Source organism: Sinocyclocheilus anshuiensis, unplaced genomic scaffold, assembly GCF_001515605.1.
Source record: "Sinocyclocheilus anshuiensis isolate Anshui unplaced genomic scaffold, SAMN03320099.WGS_v1.1 scaffold396, whole genome shotgun sequence".
NCBI classification, from domain to species: domain Eukaryota; kingdom Metazoa; phylum Chordata; class Actinopteri; order Cypriniformes; family Cyprinidae; genus Sinocyclocheilus; species Sinocyclocheilus anshuiensis.
This window is the reverse complement of record NW_015558623.1, coordinates 574,135-587,508: the sequence shown is the minus strand read 5'-3', so window position 1 is coordinate 587,508 and position 13,374 is coordinate 574,135. Positions and strand designations below refer to the sequence as shown.

General features: G+C 35.4%; 1 protein-coding gene across 1 annotated transcript in view; it reads left to right on the top strand.

Moving 5' to 3' along the window:
• LOC107680721 (contactin-4-like) overlaps positions 1 to 13,374 on the top strand; it is a 151,655-nt gene that overhangs the window by 65,538 nt on the left and 72,743 nt on the right. The window contains exon 8 of the mRNA XM_016476755.1: positions 9,122 to 9,217. Within this exon, the coding sequence (XP_016332241.1) occupies positions 9,122 to 9,217 (96 nt within the window). The remainder of the gene's footprint in view (positions 1 to 9,121; positions 9,218 to 13,374) is intronic.

Here is a 13,374-nt window from a genome sequence, read left to right as displayed (position 1 = left end):
CGTCCTCCGTAAAATGCGCTGCACACATCTGAATATTTGGGTTGAACTGTTCTGGAACAGTGTTGTAAATACAACTTAACCACTGATTTCTAGTCGTGTCCTCTTTTGGAAGGCCAAAGAAAGTTTTTTTGCTTTCGCAACGAAACACACAGTGTCTCCACAACATGGCGGTGGCAGCAACCATAAAGTTACGCCTTCTTTTTTTGCATGAACATTTGGGTGACGTTATGCAAATCTTCCCACACAGTGACGTAGACATGTGGGGGCGTGTTTAAACGAGGCGTTTTAGGAGGGCGTGGATGAGTCTTAACTTTTATAAAGAATATCTCTTTGGGTTTGAGACTTTAGTCTTTGCAACTTTAGGGATCTTATCTATTCACGAATAGCTTGTAGCACTCCAAAGAGAAAGGAAAACTTGAAATCGCAACATTTCTCTGATTGTTGGGGGATTATGGTTAATTTAGTTTATGACCACAAAGTTGACAATTAAACATGTTTTTAAATACTTTGAAATCGCACTTCTGGTTTCTACATAAGTTAGATTATTCTTTAATATGAAGTTTAGTCTTCTTACTGGTTATGTTAATACATTGATGTTATCATTAAAATAAAATAAAAAACATTTATATATGGACAAAATTAGTTTTACTTATGAAATCAGACTATTGCGTCCCTTTGGCTGTTTTTAATTCCTATTTAAATAAGAAATGCATTAACACGGGAAAGAAAACAACAATAATAAAGCCATTTCATTGGATTTATTTATCTTTTTATAATTTTATACAATTTGCACAAGTGTGGTTTTTATTCTATGCAGACTTTTAGCAGCCTTCTGTCAGGACTAGCTTTAGAAATAATAGGTGGCTCGTGAAGTAGCTTGCGTCTCTTAGAATGTATTTGTCTCTAAACACCTCTGCCTTTTCTTTTCAAATAAATGACTGTTGAAAATCACTTAATGTGTGAAAATACATTTATGGTTACTTTGGTGTAAGCTTGTATGGTGCCAAAAACCTGTATGAAAAATACAGGTTATAAAAGAGACTTTCATTGGATGTGATAAAATGTTTGTTTTTTTTATTCTCTCTGAATAGGACTGGATGAATAGAGGCAGATATTGAAAGGGTTGTCAGTAGATGCATAGGAAATGAGAAAAATCGTCAGTGTCGATGCACCAATCCCTAAAGCAGTAATTGCATTCTGGGGAATTGCAGAATGTTTTTAATTAAAATGCCACTGATCGAGAAGGCTGTGTGCTGCGTCTTTATCATATTTCACATATATACCATCTTCTCATTTTCATATTTGGGTCTTGAAAAAGACATCTCTCTTAATGTGCAATAACAATTAAAGTTCTTTTTGACTTTGTAAGAAAAATTCAACTGTGTATCTGCAGCGTTAACAACATGTTGAGCATTGTGGTGACGGGTTGAAAGAATATTTTGCGGTTCAGCTGATGTTATTTGATGGGTCAGTGAATACTGAAGACATTACGAACTATATATAGTCAAGACACCAGGTCTAGCTGTCAGAAGGGCTGTATCTCTATAACAGTGAGGTTTGAAGTCTGATTGCATAAATGCTTGTTTTCTTTAGCAGTAGTTTTGACTGTCTAGTTTTGACCAAAATCGACTTAATTAGGATTGTTTTTGTGAATGTTATTCATTGTACTAGAAATCCAATGTAATTTTCTTTTGAAGAAAAGTGAACTTCACTAAAACATTGTCATACATTGAAGCAATGATGAACTACTGTGTATAATGAAGTCTAAACTGTTCAAAATATTTATATTGAGGCAAATTGACATTTTTAAATGTTGCAATGTTATACAATTCAATAATTAGTTACCCATTTGGCTGAAACAGGTTTGCTATTTTTGTGAGCTGCCTTTTTGCTGTTTTTATTCATCGTTTCGCATTTCATAATTATTGTGAATTCATTAAATAGTCGATAATACATTGAAAAATCATTTTCTTGTACATTGCACTAAAAAGTTGTAAATAAATCAGATTACTGGAGTATGTTTTAGAAGAAAATACTATTTCAGTCTTTTTACTCCAAGCTTTCATGTTTAATTCAGTGTTACTTGTTTTTTTTTTTGGTTTTTTTAATAATGAATTGTGAGATTTACTACCAATTTCTGAATGCAAATTGTTTCTACGCCTTTTTTTTTTCCCAAGTGTGCTGATACAGTATATTGTATATGATTACTTTTAATTCAGATAACATATAGTGTAGATACTAAAGTAAAATCACTGTTTTTCTTTAGAATAAATGGAATAAATAGCTGGTTCCCATTATGACAACTTATCCTATTTAGTGTGTCAACATACCCCACTGTTGGTTTGACACATGTTAAATGAAGTATATCTTTTTTCCTGACCAGTAATGGTTCAGTAGCTTTTTTGTAGCTCCGATTTGGAGGTATGTGTCTGGACAGAAATTGACTTTCAAAATTAAACCTACGCTGAGAAATATTCACGGGAGAAAAATGTGACAGCTAATACAGAGGAAGAGAGGAAGAGCTGTTAATCAAGCATTTAAGGGATTTCTTTTTATTCTGTCCCAATTGACAGTGAAAAACAGCTGGAGTTCCTCTGCCAGTCTGGTTTGAGTATTATATCTCCTTCCTGTGGAGGGAGGGTCGCGTGTATCACCAGTCTTTATAAAGACACGACGGCTCACTAAGACTATGATAAGGGCTGGCATTTACAAATCGCCCTCAGTGGTGGCACTTGATAATCAGGTTCATTTAGATTACATACATCCCATCAGATCGGTTTTGCATAGCTGGAAGTTCTTCAGTGGTGTCGTTTTTCTTCATTTCGCACTGTTATGAATTGCAGAATTAGAAAGTGCTCATGGGACATTGCATCACGGCAGCATCAGGTCTTCCTTCTCAGTGCAAATGCATGCCTGTCATTCAGGTAAAAACACATAAGCTACTGTTAGTGATTTGAGATTAAATAAACTCCCATTAAAGATTTTAGGAATGAAATTGAGACATTCCCCATGGAATATTGCAACAGTTTTGCACTGTGAATCTGGGGATCGAATTGCTCATGATTTGGGAAAAAAATGTGTTTCTGGGGTTTATCAAGGACATTCTAAAGTTTTAATAGTTTTATTTATTTGTTTGTTTTATTTACATTTTTTAAGATGTACTTTGGACACAATTAATTTATTGTTGATTATTATTTTGTTATTTATTTTTAATTTTTAAATGATATTTAATTTTATTTTTGCTTAATTTTTCTAAGCTGTACTTTGAGCACAATTTATTTATTGTTAATTATTTTAATATTTTAAATTATATTTTATTTTTTATTTTTATTTGTGTTTCTAACCTAGCTATGCTTTAGGCACAATTTGCTAAAAACTATCACCAGAAGTAATACATCTAAGAAAACCTTCTAACAGCATCCTTTACAGGAATTATTATTATTATTATTATTATTGTTATTATTTTTAAATGACTTATTAATTGTTTTTTTTATGAAAACAATTTACTTTAAATCCTTTGTTACCAGTTATTGAAGTGCATCTGAACTGGTTGGTCATGGCAGGTCTGTATTCTGCTGTTATTTGCATTTCTTCTGCATATGCATTTACAAAATTATTAATTTAGTCATGTTTATCATTTTGCATGTCGTTAGTTAACTGTGATATTCATAAATGTCCACATCTGATCTTTTAAGTACATGATCAGTTGGGCACTACAAACAGTTGAAAACGATTTGGGCGCTATATGATGTTTAATGTCAAATTTGTGTCCTGAAGTCAAACCGGTTGAGAAGCATTGATTTAGAGTATGCCTGTATGTGTTAAATGCCTATTTACCACATTTTTATTTTATAACACTGCGTTTCCTCAGCCTGAACTGTTTAAATGAATACCATCTGGATCCCCCCCAGCCCCAACTGTTTATGAGGATGTGTGCACTTGTATTCTTTTTAAAGTTGTCCCTTCATGTGAGCGGCTGGTGCGGGATGCTTTTATGCCACTTTTCTTCCCCTTCCTTTCTGTCTGTTTCACTTTCTTTTTGAAAAACCTCAGCTGTGTGCTATCCTGAAGGAAACAGCCCGCTGAGCACTTTAAACAACAATAGTCTCTTTGCTCTTTTCGGTGTGTGTTTATGGAGCGGGGAGCACCACTTGTAACCTTCCCCAAAGAAGGCAGACAAAAAAAAACTATAGTGACATCAAAATTGGGTTTGTCAGTAGCCCGATAAACTGCCTGCGATCAAAACTGGTGCGCCCCACTCTCGCTGTGGACGACCATATGTCCCCTCTCCAAATCACTCTGGCTTTTATCTCTATCCAAAATATACCCAAAAAGACATTATTTTCTTTTTTTTCTGCCTCAAATTAATTCAGTACCTTAGATGTTGAATGCGTTTGTCCACTTTGTTCTTGTAGGCTCTCATTTTTATGGCTTCTGTTAGTCTTTTATCTAACATCCTGTGTTTCATTGACATGAAAGTGGCAGTCCAGCCCTTTGTTGCCTTCCCATCATGTAGAGATACAATCCAATAGGGTTACAATCATGAGTGCTCAAGTGCTCGCTTTTTGGTTTGCTGCTTACTGGCCACAATCCAGGTACTACAGCCAGAATTTTTCTTGAAGTTTGGGTAGTGTGTAATTTTTTTTTTTTCTTCATTACAATTTTTGAATTCCTGCAGTTTGCTTTTTGGAATTACAAATTATTATATTGGTATGCATTAATTGTGAATATTCTAACATGCTGTAATGTAGTAGCTTATAAAAGGGTGGTGCAATTTTTTTCTGTTTTTATTACATCTTTTTGTTTTCCTTTTGTCTGTCCATCTGCCAGTGTAGTAATGAAAAAAGACTCCCATTTGACTGAATGCATTGTAAAGCCTGTTTTACACGAACAGATACTGAATCAGAATTTTTGTAATTTCCTTCCAAAACAAAGACTATAACATTGTGTCACATTAATATGAACAAATGGTGAATAATTTGCATGCCTCATTCCCAGCTATGCCCTGACATTCATATGGGTAATTAGCCTGCAAGTATTACAAGTATTAACAGTCTGTCAATAAGCTTCATGCAATTCATGACACATCTGTGATTTGAATTCATTTCGGAGGCCTTTGGAAGCTGAGCATTTGGTGGGCTTTAGGGAATAAGGCCCAGCTGTCCTGATACAGATTTTTGTTTTGATTTTTTATTTAAATTTTAATTTAACCACATTTTTTTTTCGTGCAAAGCGGTGATTTTAAAAACGCAATAAGTTGGACCAATTACTAAAATCAGTGTGAATTTCAACATAATTTAGTGCAATTCCGAACCCATTTATCATCATCCATTGAAAAATAAAATAACCTGCGGTTTCAACAGCTCACTGATGCTGATTCTCTGTCCCAGCGAAAAAGCAGTTACATAAATTACTCCTTCATTACAAACTGCTCATTGCAGAGGTGTATGAGCCTTTACCGCAAAGTCACATATTAATCTGTGAAAAACGCACAGAAATTGCTTTCCCTAATAGAAGACCAGTATTTCAAATTGCCGTTGACTCCCAGGGTTAAAACGAAATTTATGTTTTAAGAAAAATTAGCTAAAGTCCCCTAATAGACTTGTCCTCTAGCCAACATGACACATCCTAGCTGACCTTTTAGTCATCTTCATAAACCATTTAGCACCACAATTTTGCATTTAAATCTAGCCCTGAAGCAGAACCAATCGCTGGTCTGTTTGGTCTGGAGGAAGTGAGGAAGATTTAGCATTGATTTAGCCTATAAAGAGCCACTTCATCTCTGCATCAGTGCTCCAGGTGACACCATAGAACCAGGATCATTGGAGACGAGGTTAATGTGGGTTAATTCTTCTGATTTATGCAATGTGCCATTAAATGTCACCGTTAGCATGTGGCGTGAGAGTTAGTACCGTTGAATGCAGCTTTGTTTAGAATATCTGACCTATATAAGAGCTCCTGGTAATGATTGTGTTAGATGAAGCCAGTTTTGAGGTGTTCTTCAATGTGAGTCACTCAAGTAAAGGGGTCTCTGAACTTTGATGTACTTTTCAGCTGAGCGACTGCAGAATCCCTTTGAGGAAGATGACAGCGGGGGCTCACAAAGCTGACTTCACGCTTTCCAATTCAAAAGCGTGCTGGTCTTGCAGAAGATTTTGCATCAGCATCTATATTTTTGATCCTTGAAGTACAACAGGAATGTCATTAAAAAAAAACTCTCTGCAGTGATTTAATGTCAAATAATTTCAAGATTATTCCAGTCATGTTGAGAGGGGAATTTAGTGGTGGGTTTTAGGTATGGGAATTAAACAAATTAATTCATGAAGTCTCTAAATTTCCTTTTTTTTTTTCAGTGGGGATGTTTTCACACTTTTTAATCCAGTGAATATTTCTCACGGTACTGTAGGTTTATTACTAAAAGCCAGTTTCTGGATAGACACATTCCTTAAAAAGATACAGTTCACCAAAGACATGCTATTTTTTTATATAATAAAATTTTTTTTTTATTATAATAATCGGGCATGTTGTCACATTACATGTGGAAAGCTGTCATGCTGAGGACCTGACACTGAATAAACTATTGTAGGCTTTTCAGCTCAAATTAATAAAAAAAAATTAAGTCAAAATTAATGCTATTAAGTATAAAAATATATTTAATTTTCACACATATGATGACCATATAAATGTGACAACTTTCCTCAACCCGACAATATGTCTTCATTATGTTGTTGACTCTTTTATTTATTCATTTATTGATCTTGGAATTTTAGTTTTGTTGGACAGAATTTACAAAATTATTCTAATTTTAGATGATTTTGAATTTTGGTTTGAAACCAACATACAAAAGCACTAGAGAAAACAAGCATTAACTTCCCAGTATGACAACTAGCCCCAGTGTCTACCCTATTGCATAGGCATATCATCTAATTGTTCATTTTTGTCTCTGAAAAACAAAGGATTCTGTAACAAAGCACATTTCAACCGTTCCCACCTGAGACTTTACAAGGAGCCCATCCATGCATTCAGTCTGCCTGTACGAATTACCTTTCCCAATGATTTTATGCAACAATTGAGCAAGGGACAAGCAGGAAGATGCTGTGGCTTGTTATTGTTTTCCGTCAATTGTCAAATCTAAATTAGTTTCAAAGAAAAGGAAATTCAGTTTCTGATGTGTTTTTTGGAACGGCTTTGTAATGGTTGCCGGCACGATTTGTGACGAATACAACTCAGAGGGGGTCTGATAACTGCAGGAGCCATTAAAAGCACTCATGTGTGGCTCATGCTTAGCAAAACACCACCACGATTGGGCAAGAGCACTCTTCTGTTTGGAGGGACTCATTGTGTCCTCATCTTTACTCCAAATCTGTTAAGCATTGTAAAATTACATTGCCGGTGATTGTAGATTTGATGTTTTGTGATTGAGGTCTGTCAGTGAGCTTTTAAACACAATGCAATCTTTAGTAAGGAAAAAAATTAAAAATAAGCCTGAGTGTTAAGCTTTGACCACACTATTTGTGCAACAGACATAATTGATACATCAAATCATGCAACAACGCAAAAAAATATATTTTGGAGATCGGTGTTTGTCCATGCACTGAAAATCAGTGAGGTCCAAAATATCTGTGGACCTATTGAATTTCATTATATTGATGAACAAACACTGAAACGCACACACCAAAAAATTAATACATAAATATTAAATTAAATTAAATAAAGAGAAAGTCCTACAGAATAACATGAGTAAATGATGGCAGCATTTTGATTTTTGAGTGAACTATCCCTTTAAGAAGAGCGATCTGACTTACGACCATTTAATATTTTTTTATGTTTAAGAAATGTACTTGCCAGCTTAATGCGTCTATTGAATAGCCCAGGTTCAGTGGGTTGGAAGGTTGGAAAAATGTGTCTGTGGTGACATTTCTGCAAAGAAATATTATGTTGCGATATTCTTGCTCCCTTCACGACACTCTCAGCAAGCGAAATGTCCAGTGAGTGGCACTAAAAGCAAATTCAGTTTTATTGGCTGTTGTACAAATTGTGGAAATTTGGAAATGAAATGTCCAGTGAGTGGCACTAAAAGGTTAATGCTCTACTCTGTATTTGAAAACAATGTACCACCTACTCTGAACCAAACCCTAAACTTAATGATAGTGTTAACAAAAGCAAACTTGGGATAAAAACACATTTGCTGAAGCAACCATGCCATTTTAGCATGCTTCTGCAAGTCTTTAATCTTTTTTATTGTGACTCATTTTTCTTCACGTCAAAAGTGAAATGGTGTACCAGGTGGGCTACTGAGCAAATTTACTACAGAAAAGCTATACATTTGAGGCATGGTTATGTGGTGCAAACATCAAAATGTATTAATTTACAAATCATGGACTATGGTACAAGTTGTCTTGAGGAGATAAAATGCTTGAAACTAAATCTTTATTAATTGGTAATCTGCCACTGTAATCATAATTTGTGTAAAAAAAAAGAATAAAAGTTGCTAGTGTTCATTTCAGCTGGAAACAGCAGTGAATTGTATGTGTAGGTATGCTTTTTGAGTTGATACTGAAGTAGATGTCTGGTGGACGTTACCAAAATGGCCACAGAGTGAAATGACTTGCCTAAATGTGCTTTTGAAACCCCCTAGAAAACCCTAGCAACTGAATAGCAATGCACTAAAATCCAAGTTGAACACCTTAGCAACACATAGCAGAGCATTGTGGTGGAGTATAAAAATCCAGTTGCTCTATAATATTCAAAACACAGCAGGATGTCATGAATGTCAGTAATATGTGCTAGACATTCTTCCAGTCCCTCAGTCTCTTTGGCCCCTTGTTTTTGAATTTAACTTTCATCCTCAAACTTTTTTTCTGAGTCAGCAAGAGGCTCGAGCTCTCTCAATAAACAGACACAGTGGGTGGTGATTTAGCCCCCAGTCCAGCTTAAGGCTATTAACCACATCTGTATACTCTCTCCTCAAGGCTTTAACTTGGTGTGTGGTTTTCTGATTGTGGCGTAAAATATTTTTTTAGGAAGAAAAATACAATCACGTTGAATGTGCTGCATATATTTTGATTAATCTTCAGCCCATTTTAGCATAGGTGTAATGTTTTTCTCATCTTTTTTTCAGATTTGGAAAACTTCAAATCCCACAAGCGGAGTTCTGTGTCTGTCCGGGAAGGACAAGGAGTGGTGCTTCTCTGTGGGCCGCCCCCTCACTCCGGAGGTCAGTATTACTTCTCGCTCGTTCATATTTCATTTACACCTAATTTTTCCAGAGGAGAGTTCTTCTGGCAGTCTCTCGGCACTTGGTTGTCCAATCTGTGGATCATATAATCCCATCAGCATCTCTCAATTCTCTGACAGCATGTGTAGGCAAGCCCAGTTGCCCTCCGGAGACAGAGCTGTTTGTGTGCAAACCCACTTCCACCCTCACCTGCCTCCCTGTAGCATCAAGCAGCATCCCTATACCGAGCGAGGGATGTAGGTCAGAAAGCCATAATTCATGATTGCTCAGAGTTACACAAAGACCCTGAAGCATCAAGCATTTCATCCATGCTGGGCTGCTCCTCCCCTGTATTTCTCCTAGAGTTTCTCTGCCGAATCTCATGTCTCTACCTCCACCGTGAAATGTTCATTAACTCTGCCATCACTTTGATGGTCTCTATCAATTAATCCAGCAGCATGTGATTTAACTGTTATTAATGATGCCAACTGTGTTGCTTGTTAGAAGAGGTGCTTTGTTAGCGTTTATTGCACAATAAGTGCTTTTTCACATGGCCTTTTTGAAGGTCGGCAAGGATGTGTGTGTGTGTATGTGTGTGTGTATATGTGTGTATATGTATGTGTGTATATGTATGTATGTGTGTATGTGCAGAGAAGGACTTTAACTGTAAGCGACACGAGCATACGCAAAACAAAGGGAACACTATGATGTTTGTTATTATTAAAATTTTATATAGCCCACGTTTTTATAAACTTTTTTTATTTATTTGCCGCTTAGGCAATAATGTTGACAATAATGTATATCTTCAACATACGTTTTCTATGATCAAAAATGTAAGTTGTTCAGTGGACTTTTAAATTTTGCTTTGCTTGAGAAAATAAAAATATACAGTTAGTGTTTTTTTTTTCTTTTGATTTAGTCGAGTTGGTTTTGCATCAAACACAATGTAATTTTCGGCAATCGAGATCTGACAGCAACAGCACATTTTTCCACTTGGGCGAGCGCTTTGCGGACAGTTTACGTCGCGCATTAAATCCGCCGCAGACCAGCAAATAACTGAGAACGCGCTATAATCCTGACGAGTCAGCAGAGCGGAGGCGGAAAAACTGCTGAGAATCCGCTCACCCGGAAGCAACCATAACTGACGTAGATTTACAGAAAATTACTGCAGTTTGGCAAAAAAAGAAAACATTTTACATTCTTATTCCTAACTCTTTAAGTTTTATTAAATGATTTTAGCAAATGGCTGCAATATAACAAAGAGTGAAAAATTTAAGGGGGTCTGAATACTTTCCGTACCCACTGTATACTGTATATATGAACGCACAATACTGAGTATATTGTATCTAAAATGTAACTTCTTGCTTATTGAACTTGTTTATTGCATAAAATCAACATCACATCTTGCTTGTGTGTATATATAAATGTAATTAATTTAAATTTAAATAATTAAATAACCCGTATGTCCATATGTGTGATAACATGTTTATGAATAATTCCGTCCATATAATAATATTTAATAAATACATTTTATATTAACTATTAAAATATTAATACAATCATTCTTCCCATACCTCTTTTAATTTAGCCCAAAGTCTTCAAAATAGTAAGTAATTGTGTAATTATGTATTGTTGCTAATTCTGCCTCCTGAATTGTGAGACAATTCTTAAATTCTGAATTTTGCTGCATGATAAGACTGATTTTAAACTATCAATAAATCAATTCAGATTGGGTGACCAGAACTAACTCTTATAATCTGTGCCGAAATGTAGCAGATGAGTGGGCTGTGTCACATTCAAAAGAGGACTGCTTTCTAAATTTGGCAGCTACAGGAAGTAGCAAAGCAACAAAGAAATCAGATTAGACTAATATTTTCCCAGCTAGTTACAAATGGTATAATTCATCATTTTTTTCTGAGGAGCTATTTTTTATAGATAATTGTTATGTGCTTGTAGTGCTGCTAGTTGGTCTTTTATTCTCAAATGTTTCTTTGTCTAAGAGTTGGAAGTATGGCATTAGCTCATTTGCTGGAAAAATGTATGGTTGACTGTTTTCTACATTGATAATAATATTAAATGTTTCTTGAGCAGCAAATCAGGATATTAGAATGATTTCTGAGGGATCATGTGACACTGAAGACTGGAGTAATGATGCTGAAAATTCAGCTTTACCATCATAGGAATAAATTACATTTTAAACATATTTTATTTTAAAATAGCAATACAGAAAACAGTTTTTTATATTTTTATAACAATTTACAATATTACGGTTTTTACTGTATTTTTGATTAAATAGATTCAGCCCTGGTGAGCATAAGAGACTTTTCCCCCAAACTTTTGAATGGTATTTTTTCATAATAGTAATAATCAATAACATTTTAATTTGTCAAGGAGCCAACAACATATGCAGCATACAGTGCCAGGTTTATTTGGCAGCTGTATTAGGATTTGACAATTATGTATACAATTATATACTACATATAAATTGTTATAGTAGATATAAATCATTATTAAATATGAATATAAGAGTGTATGCAATATCATTAGTTTTTGCTGAACTGATATTGAGAATCATGAAATATCACTCCTATTGATATTGACTATTGAATTTTTGGTATCATGACAACCCTGTTAAGAGTCTATAAATCTGTTGTACAGCTGGACTGACTGAGCGTGTACATAAATCACCCAAGATTTTCTTGTACAAGCCATAATAGGTCCAGAACCGCTCATAAAATAGCGTTTAGTCATGAATAATTAATGCTGTAGTATTTCGACATCAATACACTTTAAAGATGTGTCTCCAGTTCTTGTCTGCTTTGGAAAAAGTGACTTTCTGTGACAGTTGATGATGACGTTGATCATTTATGCCATCCATCTCTTTCTCCCCCAAGCATCCTCCGCAGTCAAACTTGCCATAGTCAGTGGGTGGCGCATTAACCAATGAATATCGCAGCATAGTGCTATTCATTACCTTCTGCACTCGGGGTCTGAATGACTGGCTACAGTTTTGAGGACTCGTATGCTGCAGAGAACCTCTCGTCAGGAGCAGGGCCCTGCCTGCCAGAGCAACTGTCAGGGGAAGCATAAGGCAGAGAAGACAGCTGGCCCCCTGTTTCCTTATGCCGCCAGCTGCATGCCGCGGATGCGCTTGCACATGCTGATTGAGCTGTATATGATCCACTGGTGAGGGAGAAGGCGAGAAGAGAGGATTGAGGTGTGATTGGAGGAGAATCTTTGTGCTGGCTCTTATGCTGCACCAATACAAATGTGATGAGATATGTGGTCACATGCAGCAGTGTGAGCATATATTAGCGTACCAAACCTCCCGAGTGTGTATACATGTGTAAGCTTGAGACTCAGACTATGAAATGGAAGCAGATGATATCTTGCACATTATCTGCATTTTTATTCAGTTAAATCTAAGGATGCCACCTGTGATACTCTCATCGGGTTGAGAGCTAATTGTTTGGAAGATCCTAGTATGGTAGAAATTCAAAGGCATGAGTTGTGTTTGCGGATAACGTTGATGTTGTTTGGTTGAAGGGCACCTAAACTGGCTTGGCCAGACTTGAAGACCAGTTAAATATGATTTTAAACACTATCATTGCATTTCCTCTTCACTTGTAACTTGAAAATAAACTATTTAGTTATTATAACGGACTCTAAATTCCTAATTCAGAGTTTCTGAAGGTCTTAAAAAGTCTTCATTCACACAAATCAGGACATTAAAAAGGTCTTAAATTAGAGCAGAAAGTCTTAAATTGATAAAGTCATGGCATTAAATGTTGCTTAAAAATTAAGGTCTTCCTCAGTATTTTTGTCTTGTTGTCCAATGCAAATATCTAAACATTCTTAAATCAAGATGCATTTAATGAAGATAAGAAGTCTTGTTTTCTGAGAAATTTAACAATATTGAGTTAAAGGCAAATATCTGTAAATGGGGTATGAAAACGTATTTTATCTTTTAATTAAGCTATTCAGTTTAGTCCATTGGGGGATATTTGTTTGAAAACAAGACAAATATACTAAAGAAGAACATCACTTTTTGCCATTGGATCAGAAAGTACATTAAAAGTTATTTCCTTATTCTAGTGGTTGGGAGCAGAGCTATTCAAGCCTTTAGCTTTTTTTTTTTTTTTTTTTTTTTGTGAAAA